This window comes from Ctenocephalides felis, unplaced genomic scaffold (assembly GCF_003426905.1).
Source record: "Ctenocephalides felis isolate EL2017-DRISC unplaced genomic scaffold, ASM342690v1 CF-g0.4_SCAFFOLD_00845, whole genome shotgun sequence".
Taxonomy (NCBI): Eukaryota; Metazoa; Arthropoda; class Insecta; order Siphonaptera; family Pulicidae; genus Ctenocephalides; species Ctenocephalides felis.
In genome coordinates, this window is record NW_020536999.1 from 27,996,133 (window position 1) to 28,020,075 (window position 23,943).

At 28.5% G+C, this 23,943-nt stretch overlaps 2 protein-coding genes across 2 annotated transcripts in view; both read left to right on the plus strand.

The window, feature by feature from the left end:
• LOC113371351 (dendritic arbor reduction protein 1-like) overlaps positions 1-23,943 on the plus strand; it is a 326,627-nt gene that overhangs the window by 151,990 nt on the left and 150,694 nt on the right. The window lies entirely within an intron of this gene.
• Positions 15,937-20,503, plus strand: LOC113364143 (acidic leucine-rich nuclear phosphoprotein 32 family member A-like). Its single transcript, XM_026606623.1, has 3 exons — positions 15,937-16,323; positions 19,932-20,124; positions 20,166-20,503. Exons 1-3 carry the CDS (start codon positions 15,937-15,939, stop codon positions 20,501-20,503), a joined length of 918 nt encoding a protein of 305 aa, XP_026462408.1.

Genomic DNA, 23,943 nt, shown 5'->3' on the forward strand with positions numbered 1-23,943 from the left:
TAACTCTGATCTAATCTTGGAACATCGTTATATATCAATAATTAGAACTAAAAAAAAATCAGACCTGAACATGCTTAGATTCAGATCAAGTAATCAGAAATAAATAATTTTTTTACCTTGAATCTTATATCATAACTCTATCCGATCGAGTTCTGCAGAAATCCTCCAACAATCTCCGATGTTTCCCTTATCAACGTAATTAATAGGTTCTCATGACTGACATTATAGAAATTAGTAATTGCGAATTCTTGTAGAGCCACTAGTTGATTTTTTATGAAAGAGAAAAATTATTAATGAAGTATTCGCCTTATCAAGAACGGCTTCGTAATCCTCGGGTATCATATGGCAAGATGTTGGCTGAACTATCTCTACATCGGTTAATGTGCGTTTGTGTAAGTGATTTGTCTTACATCGTTGACTTGACCTCGATAAAATGTTCGTTTATTATAGACAGATATTCTAATCAAATAGATTAATTGATAAGACTCATAAATTCACAACAATTACTATTATTTCGAAACATATATCAAAATGAAATTGTTCAAGAAAAGCGAAGAATGAATTTCTTAATGATAATTTATATGCAATTTTAAGACGTGTGCACTAATCATATTTATGGTCTAATCTGATCTAATTTGTTTCATATTCATATTCCTCTATCGGAGCATAATTATTTATACATTCTTACAATTTTTTCATAACAATTTTACTTATTCAACACATGATATGTCTTTTTATTGAACAAGATAAATTTAAACGAATATTGCTATTTTTAAATCTTCATAACAAAAGTATTTTAACTCTTCATAACGAACGTATTTTCAATTTATTATATAGGCCATGAAGGCGGCAATCTTCATGACATTGAGCTTTTACACCGGATGGTCGCTACCCTGTAGAGAGAACAGCGAATATGGATGTGACTTATTTTTAGTCATTTCATAAACGATAGTATTGGTCGAAGGTATTGTGTTTCATAAAAACCATTCATAAAAAATAGGTTTTCATTGGCATTATTACATAGGTAACGATTATCTAAATCTGGTTCACATTTGCTTTGGAACTTTTTTTTCATTTTTTCTTTACTGAGCAAAATATTGAACATGATTTTATGTATACCTTATAAAGATATTACCAAAGTCTTCAGATATTATTTTGAATATTAAAATTTCACAAATAAAATTGCCGCAAATGTTAAAAATTATACACATGTTTGATGTGTGAAAACTTCAACGTTATTTTGGTAGTAATCTTCAATTACTTTAAATTTTATATTACTTATTTACAATAAATATTCTGATATCTAATGCTCAAATTTTGCGTTCGAATGTATAAAAATGAATCAAAAGTTTGACTATTGCTGAATACAATTTTATCATGTTTTAAAATAGTATTGCATTATTTTGGAATTTATTTTTCAAAACAAATCCTAATTTAACTCACTGCTGTGGTTCATGAATTGATCTTTTCATTTCAAAGCTCAAAAGCTCAAATTCTGTGTGTAAATATATAAAGTAGAATGAATGCTGTAATTTTATGGTATATCTACTTGCAATCTTATTTTTTAAAATAAGCATTTTACACAATATTATAAACATTACACAATTGTGTAATTTAAAATAAGAGCAAACCTAATCTTAGTTGTTCGAATTAAGAATACATATTATGATATATGATGTTACGATTAAACTGACTCTATTAGGGTTGTAGTTCAAGAATATATTTTTTTCGAAAAAAGCTCAAATTTTGTGTGTTGAATGAATAATGACATTGGATAGAAACAACCCCAAATTTTGCTAAATTTACGAAATTGTTGAATTTATTTTCCAAAAGTAAATCTGATCTTACTTTTTCAAATAAAGAATACATATTTTGATATATCATTAAGATTGAACTGAATTTTCAGAATTGTGGTTTATAAATTGAAAAGCTGAAAAGCTCATTTTTTGTGTGGGTACCTATATGAAAGAAGAATGAATTATTATTTATTTCAAATATAGAATATTTTGCTATATTATGTTACGAAACAGAATCTGGTTGTTCTGCAGAAATGAATCTTGAATTTCAGAAAGCTTAAATAAAGCTTGTATGAGGTTTTGAAAAAGGTATGAATATTCTGTAATGACTGATTGTAACAACGGTATGGATGATTTTAATTTTGTACTGTTAAATAATATTACATAATTGTAGAAATCTCATCTCATTCAGCAGGTAGAGCTGTTTGTTCAGAAATGGAGCTTTTCGAACATATAGACAATAAGAATATAAAGGAATGTAGATCCATCATTATTGATGGTTGTAATATTTTGTAATTGATAATAATTTTCCAACATTTTCCAAAATGACCAATTGTTCAATTTGCAACCGAATCTGTTTGTGCTGCAGAAATGAATCCTTTTTTAAAAAGCTCAATTATTGTACGTGGTTATGAAAAAGTAATGAATATTCTGGAATATAATTGTAACTACGGCATGGAAGATTTTAGTTTTAAATTGTTTTATTAATGTTACATGGTTGTAAAAACTTCATTTCAACAGAATTGGAGCTTTTTGAACATATAGACTATAAGAGTATAAATTAATGTAGATCCATTACTATTGATGATCATAATATTTTGTAATTGTTAATAATTTTTCCAACACTTTCCAAAATGACCAATTGTCCATTACAATGGGTCGGCAGTGAACGTGTTAACCTATAAAACAGCCCCGCTAGTGTGTTTCATAACTGGCATCTCTATGAAATATCAAACTCGTGACGATCTCCCACAACAGAGTCCGTTGCGCCTGGCCGAGGCTTCTATCGCGGGCGAGAATGAGCAAGTGCATACGACTAATCGCTTTTTCTCAATACTTCGAATGATATATACCTACTGTTATTATTTTAATGTGGCTAATACTATTAGTGGCTTGACCGTTTGCTAAGATTTCGTTTTCATTCTGCGGTGGCATTCCGGGATTTTTGATTTATCACAACACAACTACTGCGGATGGACGTAGAACTATGGTCGTAGGTGTGCTGGGGACGATACCAGAAGGGTTAATTAATTTCAAAAAAAAATAATAATTATGTATTGTAAACATATCTTATTTTATATATGTATTTGTTAGGTTTATACATTTACTAATTAAATTTAGAACAACAAAATAAAGTAAACCATAAGTAAATAGTTCGATGGCAAAGATGAACTCGATGTTTGAAATATGAATATCTTATGGATCCAGATTTTCTTTGCTTATATAAATAAAAATATTATAAAACGAGTTGTAAACTAAAATTTGTTCGAAATTCAAAAAGCCAGAAAATAAGTTCTACTGAAAATTTAAATGTGTATATAAATTTAAGTCAGTTCTGGAAAATTGGCTTGGATCCCTAGGGTCTTTGTAAACTTTTTGGCCTATATAAACCGTTACAAAACTAGAATTTTGCATGTAAGTTGAAGGAAAAACTATTAGCAGTTATTTTAAAGTTTTTTCAAACGCCTGAGGAAAAAAATGTATTTTTTTTATTTATTTATTTGATATAATTCATACGTACTGTATCTCAGTCAGACAATTGTTCTGGTATGAGAGATCACAGCAATTATAACAAAAATAAAATCTAAATTTTATGTAACAGACTTACTTTAAGACATCTATATATTTTTACTTATTACTATTATACACACATATATACACAGAACGCTTGCGTACATACATACATACTTATACTGAATTATAATTAATATTTTTACAAAACAGAAGTAATATAGTAATTAAAATAAGGAATTTTATATCATTTATTTCACACTTATAACAGTACAAAGTGTATTAACACTTGCCACTCGCGAAATCCGAGCTTTATATGAATTTTGCCGCCAAAGCGGCGACATCCGAGTCTAAAGGGTTAAAGTTATTAGTAAATTATATTTTAGTGTGGAAATTTAAAAAGTCGGAAAATCTAAAAATTGATATTGATAGGAAACTTACTGTTTACAGTATTGATGAACATTATAAGTTATTGTGTCTCAAATTTCAATTTTTAGGTAAATTAGAATTTATTAGGTAAAAGAGCGGCATCCCGCCCGGAGAAAGGGTTAAAATTTTTAGTAAATTATATTTTAGTATGGAAATTTAAAAAGTCAGAAAATCTAAAAATTAATATTGATAAGAAACTTACTTTTTACAGTATTGATGAAAATATAAGTTATTATGTCTCAAATTTCAATGTTTAGGTAAATTAGAATTTATTAGATAAAAGAGCCTATGCAAGTCGTCTTAGACCTTATAGAGTTCTCGTGTCTACATACCTTTTACAAAAACTCTGGAAAAAATTAGTTTAATTTTCCTAATAAACCTTCTAAAGTATTAGAGAATTAAACAAATAGAAATTTTATAAATTATTTGATTTTGACTTTTTATGAAACAATTTACGATAAAGTTACGATATTTTTAACTACTTTATAGTTCAATTTTCAAGAAAAATTAAATTTATTCAAATTTAAGTTAAATATATTTTTTCACAAATATTAGCTCTAAATATAATAGATGGTAATATTTCGGAATAAAATGAAATAAATGAAAATATTTTGGAATATAATCTAGTATTCGTATTGCCTATATAAAATGATATAAATCCAACAAAATAGATTTTTTTTGTAAATCGTTGGTAATTAATAATAATACAATAATACTTTTATAATTTAATATTTTTTATCAATTGCATTTCTAGTATATATGTATAATACTATAAAAATTGTTGATGTACATTTGTGTAAGATGTGTTTTATAATCATTTAATTGATATTATAATAAATCAATTAATTTAAATTTATAATTTTAAACTATGGTACGATAAGTTTTTTTAATTTTTCAAACATATTTGCAAAGTTTTCAAATTTTGCGTCATTTTTGCGTCACTAATAGCTTTTTCTCAATACTTCGAATGATATATACCTACTGTTATTATTTAAATAATTCTAAAAAATATATTATCATTTGAACCTTTATAAAAAAAATAATTTACACATTTTTTACAAAAAAAGTTATTGATGGTGTCTGATCAACACTATATGGATTCACATTCCATATTCAGCATTTAGTGTTTCTTCTAAACTTGTAAAGCATAAAATATGAGTTGGTAAATTGCCTTACACCTACTTGAATAATATAACAATATTTCTTGAAACAAGCAGTAAAATTTGAACGGACACCATATTATCGGAAAATATGTTTCTCTGGATATTTAAATGTGTATATAAAATTAAGTCATTTAAAATAATTTTTCTATTAACTACGCCAATGATGACCAGTTGGTATTTAATGTGTCGATCTTTAGAATCTCATTGTACACCTGACTTTCTTAGTAGTTTTCATTATTTGTGATTGCTATGTATTACCTGGTATTATTGCAAAATTATACCGATGGAACAACTCACTGAAAACCTATTTATTCTGTAATTGATAGCTAGACATCTTCACGACGGCTCAGAACACAAAGTTTATTCTTTGCTATAAATCAAATAGGCGATTACGAAATGCAGCATTGTAAAATTTTCTAATTATTTTCCGACTACTAAACGAAATAATTTGTAATAATAATCGAAGTGCATTGGATAAACATTATTGAGCTTTGAATATCGTAATGTGATTGATTCCTTTCACTAGAGACTAATTGATAACATAAATTATAATTCATGTTAATAAATTATGATTAATAGGTAGTGAAATAACAATCAATAGAATTTATTTACTAGAATTATATTTTCCAATATATTTAGAAATTTTCGAAAGTCAATATTATGTTTGATCACAAAACCTCATTGCTGATTGTTAACTAGTTATTTATTGCTAAATACTCAGAATTTAAAAATTAATCTTTAACATTCATTTATATTACGTAAACAATATTAATTAAATAACAAACCTAAATTGTTGCTATAAATCATGGTTGATCCTGCTATACAGTACCTTTCGATATCATTCAAACAAAGTTACCTGTTGTTATTTCTAGCACATTCATGGCTATGGATGGCTTTCTCAATTCTTATAGTTGTTGTTAATTTAATTTATTTAAATTTAATTAAATTACTCCTTTTATTTGACATCAAAAGCTGCGGATCTAACAAAAAGCCATACTGTAAATCATTTGAGTGCATCGTTAAAATGTCATGAAGATTCAATATTGAGATGTACAGCATATGGATATACATCATAAAGTCATAATTGATGGAGATTTCTACGTTTATGACTGTATAAATTACTATTGAAACGAAGAGTAACATATGTACTTAAGTATATTCGTGTTTTTCTCTGATTTATAATATAGTTCTGGATATAAACACTCTTGAAGGAGCAGATAGACTTCATTTGTAATTGAATTCGGCTGTTCTTGTTCAACGTTTATAATATGGGTTTACTTAAAAATTTTATTATGTATAGGTGTTCCATGTCCTTAGAGTCCTCCATGTGGATGTTTTCGAATTTTCTTGATCTCAGGGTCTCAAATGCTTCCAAATTGCAAAAAATTTGGAAAATGACAGTTTTAGCTCTTACTATTAACGTTAAGATAGTCCGCACTCCAACCAAAGTTATTTATACATAAGAGAATTTTGTATTTGAGCCCTTGGGAACAAGAAAATTCGAAAACTTCCATATTAAGAACCACCCTAATGTACACATATTGAATATTATTATAAATAGTTTTAATTATTATCCCAAGTAATTCCGAAGGTAATCTAGTTATCTTCTATCTCCATTCCATTTCTGTCGATATTCAAATGATCATTATTTTGATATCGGCGCAAATAAACAACGACATAGTCGTATATTTGAAATTACAATCTCAGTCAAGCAATGATTGGATTCATTTGCATTTTCTCTGCGATACCACTAATTAATTCGTAGGAAATAATTCTGTTGCTGGAATCACGTTTTTGATATTACTCTTGTATTCCGGATAATAAACAAACACACGTGCTCGGTGTTGTAATTTTGTTTACGAGGAATGCAGGGAGCTCGGTTAAAGGAGAAGTAATTGAATAATTTAAATTATTTTTTATTTTACTTATTTTTTATAATTGTACAAAGTATCAATTTTCTCATAGTTATATACGGGATCCGCCAAATAACTTTTTTTGTTAGCAAAAAAAACAAATAACTTTTTTTTTGTTAGCCGAGACAGCTATTTGAATATTTTATTCCATTATTAAGCTAAAGGATTATACTTCCAAATAAAATAGGAAATTTGAGAAAATATTCAGTGTTTTTTATAGCATTTTCAAAGTTATTTGGCTATCCCTATACATTTTGATAATAGTTTACGTAGATTGCGGTATTTCAAAATAATGCCAAATACATCACAATTGTGTTGAGCATATTCAAAGATTATAGTTTTTATATTTTAACTATATAAAAAAATTATATTTTCAAATGTCAACTAAAACTATACGAAATGTTTTAGTTTTTGTCGTGTTCTTCTAGGTTTGATGAAAAACACTGAGGAATGATGATTTTTATCAAGATTGAAAATGTATTAAATGAATAATTGTTAATATTTTTTTTAAATTTGAAAATTGGCTCTTTATTATTACTTTAAATATGAATCTATAACCATTAGGTACACCTATATAGTTTATCAGAATGATTTATCAAATGATGTAAAAGACTACTATGAACAATGAAAAAACCTCATTGCATGTGGCATAATTTTTATTTCTACTACATTTTCTACAGATTTATTCAATAATTTCACATGGATTTTTTTTACTATACTATAATATGCAAATTGAATGAAACATAATTTTTGTTTGTACTGGAAACGTACAAAGTATTTCGTATGTATCTAAAATTTGTATGTATCATTTATATTGATAGGTTGGCCAAATCATAAGTATATTTTATACATAATAATCTTGAATTTTACTGTACAAGTTAATACATTTTCTATTAATTTGAAGGATTGGAAAAAAATAAGTCATTCAACATTAATATATGTTCAATTTAAAATAAACATGTATACGCATTTAAATGTGAAAATAATAAAAATTGCAAGTATAAAATAAAATTTGAACTCACAGTAAGGTATGTAAAATAGTATAATCAGTATAATATTTTTATAATATTCACAGTTAGTTTCATTGCTGTTAGTTTCATTGCTGTTAGTTAAGATTTGAATATATTTTCGGAATCAGAATTTTATAGAATAATCGTGTGTTCCGGGTTTTTCTATAAGCATTATTTTTAGTCTCGTATTTAGATTTTTTGTCCGGGATTGTCCCGGTTTTTAATAAACTAATAGGTAAATTAATAAAAATTATGAAAACAAATTAAAAGTGCATTTTTTTTCAAATTGGTTATGAAGAAAAATGAAGACAGTTTTATACAAGATAATAATAGAAATAGAAAATATAGATCGAAAAGAAAGATAATATAATATAGATAAAAAAGTATTACATATGATCTAATAATAAAGGTTTTGCTAAAAGTTGGCAATCCTGATTAAGAAAAATTAATTCGACAACTGTTTTTTATTGTATTCTTAAATAGCATTTGTTATTTTGAAGCCCTCCCGCCCCGGATTAGCATATCTAAAAATATCCGTCCCGGTTTTAACTTAAAAAAAATGTCACCTTATAGAATATCAATATCAAAACTATTCATTTAAATAATAATTTTCAAATATAACAATATCAAATTAGAAATATTTATATCCAGAAATGTTTGATATTGTATGATAAGGACTTGATAAGATGAGGATGGTATGACGAATTGACGATTGACAATCATGTTTTGTATTGAGTTTCTTCAATTCACGGAATCCTACTTAATTCAGCATTCGTACAAATTATTTTTAAAATATTTAGGTTAAAATAATAAAATATTTAGATTTCTCCCTCAAGTTTAACTCCACGCCAAAGTGGCAAGATCAAGATACCTACGTGGTCCGATTCTACTGCGTAACGTTCGCTCTCCTGTCGAGTCGACCTAATGAACGACAGAAGCTATGGCGACACTTTATTACACGAAAACATTATACAAAAAAAGATAATAATTAAAAGCACGCGTTTGTTATAACGGCATTACCTTTTTGCCTAAAAGGTATAGCATTAATTTATGCGGTTGCTCAACAAAAACTAACTAACGACACGAGAGGCCAAATACTCTCTTGATACCTCCTGGTATCTAATTAGTTCGTCAGGTCAAAAGAGTCTTCACATAATACGCCTAACTCGTGGTTAACCGGTTCATCTGACTATTACTATAAAAACATCGCAGTCGTATTCCACAATGTGCACGTCATTCGTGCATTTGTGCAAATTCTAATCCGATCTTTTCAAATTTGGAATCTATTAGATGTTAGAAGAGTGGTCGCATTAAGCGGAGCGAGCGACTGCCAGGACTACAAATCATTCTGAGCACAATGGCATTATGATAATAACAGATATGAAATAAGACATAGTCATGCAAATGTACGTGCACAGATTAACATATGTTGATTTTAATTATAATCTAACATGACATTCACTGCTCTATTGTTGCCAGTTCGGAGACGAGGACAGGGTCGAATTTTCAGAGGACTTGTCAACCGCTGGTCCACTGAAAAAAAATTATATAAAAATACTAATACATAATTTGCAGTTTCGTGTAAACTGAAGAAGGTCTAATGGTTGCAAAAAATGGAATACTGCAAAAAATGAGGAAAGGATCCACTGAATATAGTTGTGCAAAGTGATGACGAATTGTGACTAGTAAGTCGGTTTTCACTGTATAAATGAAAAATGACCAATATAGCCAAATATAAAAGATAGATGAAAGCGTTTTGATTCTTGAAATCATATCGTTTAAATAGCATTTGACATCCTATCAGTCTACAATGGTTCCCAGAAAGGTTTTGTATATAATAATTTAGATTTTTATACCTGTGTATATATTAATTTAAATCAGTGTGACTTCTTCTTGAAGAAGTAACTTCCTCTGCTCAAACTTGAAAAAAAAATAGTTTTAAACCCTAGAAGCCACAAAACAAAGAACAAAAAACTTAGAAATATTATATCAGGTTTTGAAAATAATTAAGCATAATTTGGTCGCAAGTATGAGAGTATTTTCTATTTCAGAAAATTTTGTGAGTAAACAAAGGACACGAAAACTAAATAGCAGGAAGAAAAATACGTATGATGACTTTGTTTATTTTCAAAATATTCAGCTCAGAATAAAAAAACAGAGTTTTATTAAGCTGGTATTAATTTTAAACTTACTTTTTTCTACTAGTTACATTACGTCAGGCTTCCTGTCAAAAACAAGATATAGTAGGACAAAAAGGTAAAAAATTAAATAGTAAATAATAAATAGTTTTTTGAAATACATATCACCATTTAAAAATATGTCTTAACTTTTTCTAAATCAGACTTACAGATAAAAATTTTTGCTTTGATAAAAATGTGAATATTTTCTATAGTCTAAAACCCAAAAGTGATTTAGGGATAGTGAGTATCAAAATTTATTTATTAAAAATATGGGTAAACTATATATATATATATATATATATATATATATATATATATTCTATTTATCATGTGTATATTACTTACAATTAGTTGTTTATTGTCTGGATTGAATCTGTATGTATCTGGAATGCGAGGCTTTCAGAACCACTTTCAATTATCAAATGTAGATATTGGCACATGTTACAATCAAACCAATCATTGTAATAAACAATTTATATTACAAAATCATGTACAAAAACTCAAAGCCAATCGAACTATATATACCGGTTCATAAAATTTTAAAAACACTATCATTCCTTCTTCCGAATATGGAAAAGTGCTAGCAGGAAGAAACAATAGCGTTAAATTGCCAACTTTAATAGGAAGTTGTAAAAAGTTACGAGCTTTGCGACTTTCCTAACTCTATAATATATTAAAGTTTATTATTATAATCCGCAATGTATGCAAATATGGACCTCTTGTCATTTAATGATGGTGAAATATGATTAAAGTTAGATGCCCACTCGTCCGATTGTCTCAGGCCACAATTTCATCGTCGAATAAATTATTTTTGCTTTCGCTAAAGACCATAAGACACAAGTGTCTGCCGTGATTAGACACACGTCAAGGTACTAAGAAATAATAAATAGTCATAGGTAATTGTTACATTGACATTTTCAATCAAGGCGTCAATTTTAAGTAAATAATATGATACATAGACAGATAATTACTAGGTTTTTAAAAGGCTTTTGATAATTATATTTTTTATATTTATCGGAAACTTTACAGAGTATATATTTCTAAATAACATGAATTTTCACAAACCTGTGATGCATTTTTGCAATTAATTATACATAACCAATTTTCATATCCCCATAATATGTTAAAATCTTTGTTAAGACCATAAACTTTATTTATGGTATTTACCATAAAATGTTTCAAAATGCATCAAATGTTTTTTTTACCAGTTTATTTCGAAGAAACGGAAAGCAGATCTGTACCACATGATTCAAAATTTTTCGCAAAAAAATTCGATGACATTTTTTATCTCTTTGCTAATTCTAAAGAAATGGCTGGGCCAATCGTCTTGCAGAACCAACCAACGCCAACTCCTATCGAGTCACTTTAAATGGCTCATAAATTTGAAATAGATTTTGAAATATATATATTTAAATACAGGGTATCCCAGAACTCAATGTTAAGCCAAAATGGGGTGATAATATTTATTGACCATAACTATTATAAAAACAAATTGAAAAAGAAGCATTTCCTCACGTAGTTTGAAAATTGAGCTTTTAAGTGCAACTTAGAGCTTTGGTGAAATTGACAATTCTATGGTTATGGTGATCAACTTTTATTAATGTTGTTAATTTAAACTTTGAAATCGTAATCATAAATAATATTTCTAGAAACCCAGTTCAATAAATAAAACTTATTGTTAAACTAAGAATTTAAAATTTTGAAAAATGTTCGACATTGAGAGTCGTCCCTCCTTAAAAATTGCACTATAGTATGTTGGCTCCATGAAAAGTAAGAGCACTTAATCAGGATTGTAAAATGATAAAATACTTGATAGTTTGCTAATAAAAAAAATAGACACCAAACCTAAAGATCTCTACCTCCAGTTCAAAGATTTTTTTGCAAGAAAATAGATGAAAAGTGTTGATCTTTTTGCTAATTCTAAAGAAATGACTGGGACCAATCGTCTTGCAAAACCAATCAACACCAACTCTTATTGAGTCACTTAAATTTGAAATAGATTTTGAAAAATATATATTTATATACAGGGTATCGCAGAACTCAACGTTAACCATAACTATTATGACAAAAAAACGTAAAAAATAAACTTTACCTCGTGTACTTTGAAAAATATGAGCTTTTAAATGCATCTTCGAGCGTTGGTGAAAATGAGACCATTTTTCAGTTATTGCTCTTGATTTTCATTAATTTCATTCATTTAAACTTTGGAACACTATTTATCAATTTCGAGGACCCCACTCATAAATGATGATCGATTGATATCGGTCTACAATTTATTAAAAAAAAAACAAATCATATGGCTGAATCATAAAATGGGTTGAACTGCTCCAGAAGAAGCGTGAGCTAATTTAAGCTCCAACTCCTCAATTCTAGAGGACACAATTGCCCCAAGTTTTGAATAATTAAAACTTTTTTTGAACTATGAATTTAACATTTTTCAAATTGTTCTACTTCCTCCTTCAAACAAAATGCATAAAGTTGTTGACAAGTTCCATAAAAATGTGGCGAATTTATTCAGGATTGTAAAATAGGAAATGCTTTAAAAAAATAGAAACCAACTAGAGCTGATGTTCAGGCTACTATTTGTGTGTTCTCAAATACTTTGATATTTCAAAAGTTTTTTAGTTTCCTCAAAATTATTTTTTGCTGAATACCAAATAATCGATCCACATTTGAAATGTACAATTGCATGGTACATGCTAATGTGTGACTCATTTAATGGTTTAATGGTAATGGTTCATTTAAGATTCTTCAAAATTTGCCAAAATGATTCACTAATACCCAAACATTTTTTCTAAAAATATTTTTTTGTGTGTAATATGGGGTTAATTGCAATTGTTGTATTGCAAAATTCTCTATTCATTCATTAACAATTAGAAATCGTTTCAAATTATATATTTCGTCCAAGATTTTCCTTGTATTCAGAAAACATAAGAAAATGTCGAAACAGAACTTTGGAAATACAACGTAGATTTGCCTGTGTGCGTGAAACGTTTACGCTCTCTACGTTTCGAGGTCAGAACGCGTCGAAACGAACCCACACAGATAGAGCACGGATATAAATCGAGTGATACCCACGTATAAATTCGAATTAGGCATGGTTCACACTGCAATCGTTTCATAAAAATACATAAAAATAATTGATGGAAATCGGTATTCGATTTATAAAAAAAAACAAATCACGTGACTAAGTTATAAAATGGATAGTACTGACCTAGAACTGGTGCATGACCTAAGTTAAACTCCAACTAGATTCAGAGTAGAAAAGTACAAAATAATCCACATTGCCATTTCACATCACAGTGCTCTAAATGTGCTATTTTCAATTAGACACATTTTTTATCTTTATTTTCAAGTATAAATGGACATCGCTACTGCACGATGCAAGTTGTCCAGATCGGGGTTTAAAATCAAGAGTCTGTTAACTTAACTATTACACCAAGGAACGCTCATATCAATTATATAATTAGTTATAATTTAAAAGTTCTTGAAGAAACGTGAAATTTAAAGGTTACTCAAAAAATGAGCTTTATGTGTTTTCTACTGTTTTCGTTATTTTGTAAAACATGTAAAATTTAAAAAAATAGAAGCGTTTATGAAACGGTATATTTGTACTACTGTTTTTGAGTGTACCGACCCATATTTACCTTTACACAAAAATTCTCAAATTATCAAGTTTTTACATAAATGCGCAAAATTCTCGATTTTCCCAAAGTTTATTAGTATTTTTTCATTGTTTCAAATATTCTCGACATCAAAGCATAATTTTAATTAAATATTCAAAACGTAGCAGCTTTCACGGCCGTGTGACTTCTAGTAAGAGAGCTTGATACTTCTATCGAGAAATCTTTATCAGTAAGATTATCCAAGTGATAATTATAACTACATTTGATTATTAAATCAATTAGATTCTATTATTAAAATATATCTAGGTTTACCTAAAAAATAAAGAAATAAAATAAGTAGAGGTAAAAATAGCACTTTCCGGCAGTACTGCATTAAAAGTAAAATATATATCATTTGTGTTAGAGAGACATTCTAATAAAAATATTTCGAAATTGATAAAAATTCTTAAGAAGTATCAAAAGCAACGATCACAATTTGTTAGTTTGGATTACCAGATAGAAACTAGCAATAAAAAATAGTATTTTTCATACATATTGTTTCAACATCAATATTTTTGATATTTTTTAAATTGAGAACGTAGTAAAAAACCAAGTAATTTTAAAGTTCATGTTGAAAAATTTAATTAGTTTTTTAATTTTTTAATTATTTTGTTAAGACAAACAGAAAGTTCTTTGAATCATTTAAATCGGACGCTTAGTTTTCTCAGAAACTACCATTTTTTGCACATTTAGTCTCGTATCTTCGAAATGGCTCGGCTTGCCTTTGCCAAAAACTAATGAACACTTCTCCTAATCATTACTAATTGAAAGTTTTTTGGATCATTCAAATCGGATGCTCCGTTCTCTCAAAAACTCAATTTTTATTTTCTGCACTCTTTGCTCTTTATCTCCGTAACTGCTAGACCTGCCTTTGCCAAAAACTAATCAGCACATCTCCCTGTCGATAGAATGTTTTTTTGAACAATTCAAATCGGTTGATCCGTGCGCCCGAAAACGTGGACGAAAAATTGTATTCATACATACACACACACACATCCATTTTTTTCTGAGGTATGCCAAAATGTTCAGAAACCTTCAAAACGTCGAGAAATGCAAAAATTTCAATTTCGATTTTTGGACGATTACAATAACTTACCCTACGGGAAGTTAAAAAAATATAGAAATATTAAACATATTTTATCTTATCTTCAATATTTTGATTTTATTATATTTTGGCTTGTAATAAAATGCCATGTAATTTTTCAAATAGCTATCACGTTTATTTGGAAAATTCATTGATATTTTATACTGAATTGTAATTAGTCGAAGATAGAAAGATTGACTTAATTTAAAAAGTACCTGAAGTAATGAACGGAATTTTTCGTAGTTTTGCCGTGTTGTTTTATAACATTTTCATATTGTACAATACGTTTTATTAGAGTATTTTGAATTTTTCTCTATATTTTCTAATGTTTCTTCGTCGGGCTCTCGTTCTAGAACGAGCGCCTCGCGTGTAGACCGATCCACGCCTTGTACGGCACCGAGTTTTGTATCTGCGCTATGTTGGCTTCGCTGTTCAACTTAGTCATTTCTGTACAGTTCTCTACATACATGGCTCTATCACAACAAAGCAAGTGTATATCAAGGCATTTTTTGATAAAAATGGATTAGTAATACTTTGATAATTAATTGTGCATTCATTCGTTCAGTTTCTGTGTACAGTGTTTATATATTTAGCTATGAAAACACGCTGAAATACGATGACGTGACATGATAGAGATAGAGACGCTTCTCTATTATATATTTTTAGGTTGAAACCTAGTTTTATGAAGTTAATTTGTTATTAATACAACACAGCTATGTTGCATTTGGGAAAATATATTCGAAATTGTGTGATTCAAGTGTATTATGCCGTATAAAATGATTGTGATTTTAGGTTATGTGTATGTAATCAGCTGAAATGATGGACTGTCAAATTACAATCCTTAAACAAACGAATGTGTACGCTCAAATTTCTACCAAAGTTTCAAATTAAATTATTTGTTATTAAAAACAGTCACAAAATCATTAGTGATTATTCATTTATCATATACACTTAATTTTATTATAATGGCTCGATTAACATCCGACATGGTTTCTGCAAGAACCAAACAATGCGATATTGGTTCCGTCAAAAAACTCAATTGCTGGGGCACCGAATTGGAGGACGTATCGATTTTAAGAAGTATGCCATCCGTGGAAATCTTGGCTTTGAGCATCAACAAAATATCAAGGTTGATTGATTTCGAGGAATGCTGGAATCTGCAAGAACTGTACTTAAGACAAAACAAAATAGCGGATCTGAATGAGCTGTGTTATTTGCAAAATTTGCCGAAACTTAAAAAACTTTGGCTCGAGGAGAACCCTTGCGCTCAATTGCCAAATTATAGATTAATCGTGTTGAGAACGCTGCCTAATCTTGTATCTTTGGATAATGTGCCTTTTTCAGAAGAAGAGGTATATTCGAATGATATACATATTGAAGTAGAATTATAAAAAAAACATTTTTATTAATTGACATTAATTTGACTTTTCTAAGCATTTGTTTAAGCTTTTGTTCCTTTCATTTCTCACATAATTTCAATTTGGGTAAAATGCATTTTCATGACCAATTAAAAAATATATATTCTTTATATTCAAATCAATGCCAGTAAAATTCACATTTTTCTATCTCTTTCTTCTATTAAAAAAAAACTTAAAAACATATCCAAAACATCGCTATTTTAAAAATCTGGTTAATACTAATCATACTCTATAATGTATGTATGTATATATATATATATATATATATATATATATATATATATATACATATATTAGGGTGGTCCTTAATAGGGACATTTTAGAATTTCCTTGCTCCCAAGGGCTCAAATGGTTCCAAATTGATAAAAAAAACAATTCTCTGAAAGTTTTAGCTCTTATTATCGTCTTTTAGATAGAGCGCAATTTAATCAGAGTTTTGTATGGAAATAGCATGAAAAATTTTCAAAAATTTTGCAGAGCGTCGAATTTTCAATAAAAAATACACGAATTTCACTTTAATCATTTGTTGCTAAGTTATACCTAAAAAATTTTTTTTAATTTTCAAATTTTTTCCATACTATTCTCATACGATGTTCGATTGAATTCCGCACTATCCAAAAGTTAGTATTAAGAGCTAAAACTTTCAGAAAATTGTTTATCATTTTGGAACCATTTGAGCCCTTGGGAGCAAGAAAATTCAAAAATGTCCATATTAAGGACCACCCTAATATATATATATATATATATATATATATATATGTATAATATTTAATAAATATTGTACATGATAAATTTAGGTGAATAACGTTTTCATGACCAATAAAAAAATCTTTATTCTATATATCCATAACAATATTTATTGTGCCAAGCTCTACTTTTTTTAATTTTACTACCGCGTTTTGCCTTCACACAAAAGCCTTAGCTTTTTTATTGTTTTGTACAGTTGTATTGTCATTTCAATTACATTTTATGAGAAATTTTCCAACAATAAGTTAATGCGTTTCATCCGTAAGAAATTTTATAGAGCACGCGACTGTATCAAAAGACATTACGAAACCAGGTTCTCATTTGTCACAGTATGTAACTATTTGAACAAACGAGAAAATAATATATTAGATTGGTACGATCAATTTATATATTTGTGTAGGTATATTTTTATAGGAAATGATTTTTAATTACGTAAATTATGAATGGACTAGTCGGTGAACGATAATAGTATGGAAAGTATGTTTGGTTTTCCTTGTTAGTTACATAAAATAAGTATAAATTTGCATGTTGACCAAAGAGTTATGAAGTCAATTAATTAATAATAATATATCACAGCCATAGTCTTGTTAATAAAAATACTACTTATTAACTTCAGGAAAGAAAAGTTTATGTTGCCAAGAAAAAATCCACCCATAATATCTTTTCCCTCGCCTGATAAGGGCTTAGGCTGGACTGAATCGCCTGAAATTGCACACACCTTTTTGAAATTGCTTTGTTGAACAAATAATATATAAATTTTAATCTTATAGGACAAAGTTTATTTTAATGCATAAACATACTAGCTCATAAAAGTGAGCCTTCCAACTCCACTGGCAGGTTCTTGTGCAGGTTGAAAATGTTTCGCAATTTGATTTTTGAACTTATAAATGAATAAATTAAATCGAATAAAAATTTTAAGCTTACAGGAACAAGATTAATTATTTTACACTTTCAAAGGCCTTACAGGAACACATTTTTTAGGCAATTTGATGTGGGGTCTGTAACCTGCCAGACCATAGTTTTTGTAGAGCACTCTAAAAGTCACCAGTACAAAACTATTTAGCTTTACAGGGCATCGTTATTCAAAAGGTTTACTAGCTCTTGATCAAAGTATATCTATGTGCGCATATGAACCAAAATTTGACTTTTCGTCCACGTTTTCTCAAAGTACTTAGTCATCAATCAAGTAACTTAGTCATAAATTTTTTAGCGCTTATTGGCATTCGTCATGCTTTGCACACAAAAATCCGGTTTTTAGTTCAGTTTTGCATTCTTCGCAAATTTCTTAAGTATTTCAAAAATGTTCTAAACGATCTTAATAAACTATGTATCAAGTTAATCCATTATTATTATTATTTCAGACGCAATGGGCGTGAACAGCGATCACTTTCACGACTAGTTGCGTTGTCTATAGGAAATCATTAGAGCATTACATTTATATACACAGACAATTAATTAGAAAACGAAAGTGATTTATCAAAACCAGATTAGCGTTATATCTGTAATAATACGATCGTAAATAAACACTTGCGATAATAAGGAAAAGTTATGTCAAATATTAGGAGCCAGTTTATCAAATCAACTCGAAACAGGGACCAGAAACCTTGGGTACAGAACTCCATGCTCTTCAAAGTAAACATATCTATTACTTGAAATTTTGCGTTTTTCTTATTAATCAGAGTTTTTAATTCTATTAGTATCCCCAAGTTGTGATATGAATGCGTTTATAGCATTCTACCAGTCTATATTAGTCAGCATTTGCATTTTAATCATTGTAATTAACATGTAGTTGACAAGGTCACATTGTGAATTGTAATCATGCACATACAAATATTATTAATATACTGCTAATGAAAACATAAATGTAAATATTTATTATAGTGATAGATAATTAATAACGAGAAATGCCTTTGATTTATAACAAATTCTTTGTCTGGAATTTTAATCTTGATTAAAATAAAATGTTTATAATATTTCAAATAGTTTTTGTTTTTACTAATTTAACTATTGAAATTTCTATTCTATTTCATATGTTAAAAACTTGTTTATTGCTCTTGCGATGCATATGCGAAAGATCTTGAATTAATTGTATAATTTTCTAAACAGGTTTTCTAGTTAATAGTATCCAGTTTGATAACAATTTCTGTTAAAATTTTCATGTTTCACTAAGTCTTATTATCATTATTTTCTCCAAACAAAATTGTATCGTAATTGCCTTCGATCCATTCCAAAGAAGTAGAGCAGGTTCAGGTAAAATCAATATTACGACAGAATAGACATATGCAAAGCTAATCGGCTGTTCATGACTCATAAAAAATTCAATAGAATTCATTATTTTCAAGACAATTCTTATACGCAGACTCTGTGGAATAATACTGTCTTTATTTATACATGTGTTCATAGATATTTGCTATGTATTCTGCGTGGGCAGATATTTAACTTGACGTCTTTACTGAATTTGTCTTTATATGGATATTTGGCGACCTTGTGGTATCAAGTAGACCCAAGGTTGAAGAAATAATCGTTTGGCTAATTAATCTTGATTTGAATATTTTTTTATTGAGGAAATAATAATTATTTGGGATATTTGGTTAATGAACTTTTTTGGTAGAATAATTAAAATCATATATTCGGTTAAAACTTGCCTAACATAAGCTATAAAACTTCCATAATATTATTGGTGGTTTATCAATTATTTTTTTCTGGTCATGAAAACGTATGTACCCCAAGTATTTATACTATTAACACATAAGTTGCTCTTCATTACCTAATGTATCTACGTTCACCAAAATCAGATCCAAGCAGCCTCCAGATCCAAGGATCACTACGAGATAGAAGAGCAAGTATCAGAACCTGAAAGCAATCATTATGAAGAAAGCGAAGAAGAACAACTGAATATGTGGCACATCACCCACACAACAAACCTACAACAATCAATATCAGACCAGGAATCGTCCTGCCGATACCCGACCTGTTCGTCCTCAATCAGTAAACATGTCTGCCAGTGCAAGTCGTCAGAGGTTGGCCAGGTCGCCAGGCGATTCAGAAAGCAGTAGTAGTCCAAGTCCTAGAACTAGTCCAGATGGAAACACCAGAAGAACCAGGCTACCAGAACTGGAGAAAACATGAAACTGCAAGCCAATGGAGTACGAACTCGGAACATTACAGGCCTCATGATCCAGCATTGAGTGTCACAAACCAGGTTATTGGAAATCATCTAAAAGGTTTTCAGAGGAGGCCAGTGGCTAGAAATTCTAATTTGCTGTCTGCAGTACTTTGCTTAGTCAAGGAGTTGGACTACCAAAGTTTAGAAGTTTTGGAGTTGGCAGTTAGGTGCAGAATGGATGAGATAGCAGCAGCGCAATGACCGACAGGAACGGGAGCGACCAGCCACAGCTGGATGAAACTCCTGAAATAAAAAATTACTGGTTGATGTTTTCGTTTTTGATTTAATAATACTCCGTCTAGTGACTGATTTTTTCACTTTAAACCATTCATAATATATTAACTTAATATATTTAGAGCTTACCTCAAAACTACTTGGAATTTAAGCCGTACCTTATTAATTAAGTACTGAACCTGATTGTATAGCTTCAGAATTTTGGAAGTTTTTACTTTGATGCGTGCTGTGTATTGATCCACAAACTTAGTAATAATAAAGAAGCTATGAGCTTAAATTTAACATATAAGAAGCCTTAATTAGCCTTTAATTAATATTGCCTACAATTAGTACTTAATAGTACAGCCTTAGGTGGAATTCGTCCGGGATACATGTATATAACGTTTGCAATAAAAGACGAAATGGTGATAACATGTTAAAAATAATTGTAATAAAATAATGATACATTACTTAATAACAAAATTTAATAGTTGAAGTTTTTGAGATTTTGGATTTTGAAAATAGTACAAAATTTAAATAATGTTGAATAAGTGAATAAAAAGAATACAAAATTCAAAGTAAACGTAGATAGATAATTTTATTAGAAATATGATAGAATTATAAAATATAAAAAATGGTGTAGTTAATAAGAACACTACTCAAATTTATTAATAATAATTAATATTGTTAATAACTATTTACTTATTAATTATGTTTTATTTTATTCTATTTCAATCCGTCCTCGAATCAAAATTTTGAACAACATCCTAGCTTGTTATAATATAATAGTACTGGTATTAAAAACTTAATATTTTTCAAAGGATTTAAAACTAATAAATTGACTTATCAGTATATGGATAAGACTGGGAGATAATCGAACAATTTTCTCACAATTCTCATATTGAAAAAAGACATTTTGAGGAAAACTGCACAATTTCAAATTCGATTTTTTTCAAAGATGTATTCTTAATTTTCTTACAGCTTATTTAAAATATTGGCAATTAATTTACTGAAATTTGTTTGATATCTTTAATAATAATATTAACTAGAAATATTAATTTAGACTGATGTATTTGTAGTCATTATATTTTCTTGCCTAATTAGGTACATTACCTTAATAAATTATTAAGATTAGTTTAACCTTTTACTTAATCGACTTAAGTATCACCTGCATGGAACAAAAATGAATTATATATAGATACATACGTATATATACATACATACATACATATACTCGTATATATATATATATATATATATATATATATTATATATAAATATAAACTACTATATATATATATATAATTATATATATATAATATATATCTATATAATAATAGTTTATAGTTACTCATTAGCACTCCATTCATATCATGATTGAATTTCCACATACATAATAAACCTAAACTAAATTATTGTTAAGCTTGTTTAATAAAATATACTTTAAACACAGTTTTAGTATCAATTATTTCCAGGTACCGTACCAACAAATTCTTGTTTGTACTGATTAATTATTGCTTATCGATTATTCTCTAAGGTATAAATATTATTTTCTATATATTTTTGCAATACTTTTGCGACTTTGCAAATTCCAACGGTATAATAGTGACTAGGAATTTATTAATGTACTATTTGTTTGCTGGTAATGATTTGCAATATAAGCAAAACCGATGACCATGCATACTATTTCACTAGATAATTGACAGACAGGATACAAAATAATGGTACTTATCCATCACTTGCTAACCATAGGCAAATAAATACACACTTGTATATGTAATAAATATAGTAATTTATTGACTTTATTTTATATCTATTAATTACCACTATTTGCATACAAACTAATTGAAAAGTGCAATATATGAAGCATTTTCTAATCTCTACAGTTTCTGCACGATCTATGAATTAATTATTATGCAAAAATTTAAATAATCAATTTACGTTTAGAATTCTGCTTGTCTAAATCTAATTATCATAAATTTTTTGCATTTATCTAAAAACCATATAAAATCTGACGGTAAATCAAAAGTGACAAGTGCTAATTACTAGTAATTTACTGGTAATGAATGTAAGTTGTCTGTTACGGAGATTTCAATTTGAAAATTGAAGTTTTACGTCATGAAGCATGAATATTTTTATATTACATTATATTGTCAGACTTTTTTTTTTGAAATTATTCATTTGCATATGGATCAAAATTGAATTTCATTATTAAACTCACAAGGAGAAGCTCCGGTTTCCTCGTCTGGGATATGATGAAACTTTGCATGGTTATAGACTCGATTGTTAAAAATAATTCTTAAAATATTACAGTCTTGTGCAGTAGTTTAATTACAAAATTTAATCTGCAAAATAAGCTGCCGGATCGCTTACATTGCTCATTTACAAAATGTAGTTATGGTCCTTGGTTAAGACGATGACTTCCAATTTTTATGATCACATCACTATTACAATGTACTAAATTTACAATTATTGAAATCCTCTATAAAATCTTTATAATTTCTGTCTCTATACCGCAAGTAAGAACGATGGCACATATTGTCTCTTCAACAATACCCAATTATCCATGATAATTAGCAATTATCAATTCCCTGAATCATTATTAACCTTTATCAAATACTCCTTCGTTACCGAGTCACACCTAATATTTTCTCAATGGACAAATCTGTTTTCACCACAAGTTAATCGTAAGGGGGGGCGATACATGTAACAAGAAAAAAAAAATCGATTTTTTTTTTTTCATAAATCGTTACAATAACATCTCAAAAATATGCCTGTAAATATTCAAAACAAAATTATCATTATTTATACAATAAAAACTCATTTAAGTGGCCACGCCTCAACTCGACGCTTGAGTGCTATTGTAAAACTTTAAACGCGTTTTTCTCAAAACGACATTTTTGAAATTTGCGGGCGGGATAACTCAAAAAGTTCTCAACCGATTCCAATGAAATTTTGCACACATCTACTTTACAGTAATAGCTTCTAGTTAAACCTCAAACATTCCAAAAAATGTTTCAAAAATTAACCCTTTACCAAAAAAAAACATTGAAAAAAAGGTGAAAAATCGAACTTTTTTTTTCTAAGGTGTGCCAATTTACGATTTTGTGACTTTTTTAATTTTTTTTTGGTTTTTTAAATAGAAGATATATGTTTTATGAACACGTACAAACTAATTTTTTTAAATTCAGATCACCGTACGAAAAGTGAGAACGCCCGCAAATTGATGGCGTTTTCCGAGAGGGTCTTGGCAGATTTATTTTTACGGCAGCCATTTAAAAAGAAAAAATTAAAAAAAATTTTTTTTGTGTATTTAATATATAATAAATAACCCTAAAAAAATTCAAAAGATTCAATCATTCCTTCCCATTTTAAAAAGTCCTCAAAAATGTAAAAATTACGGCGATTACATGTATCGCCCCCCTTAG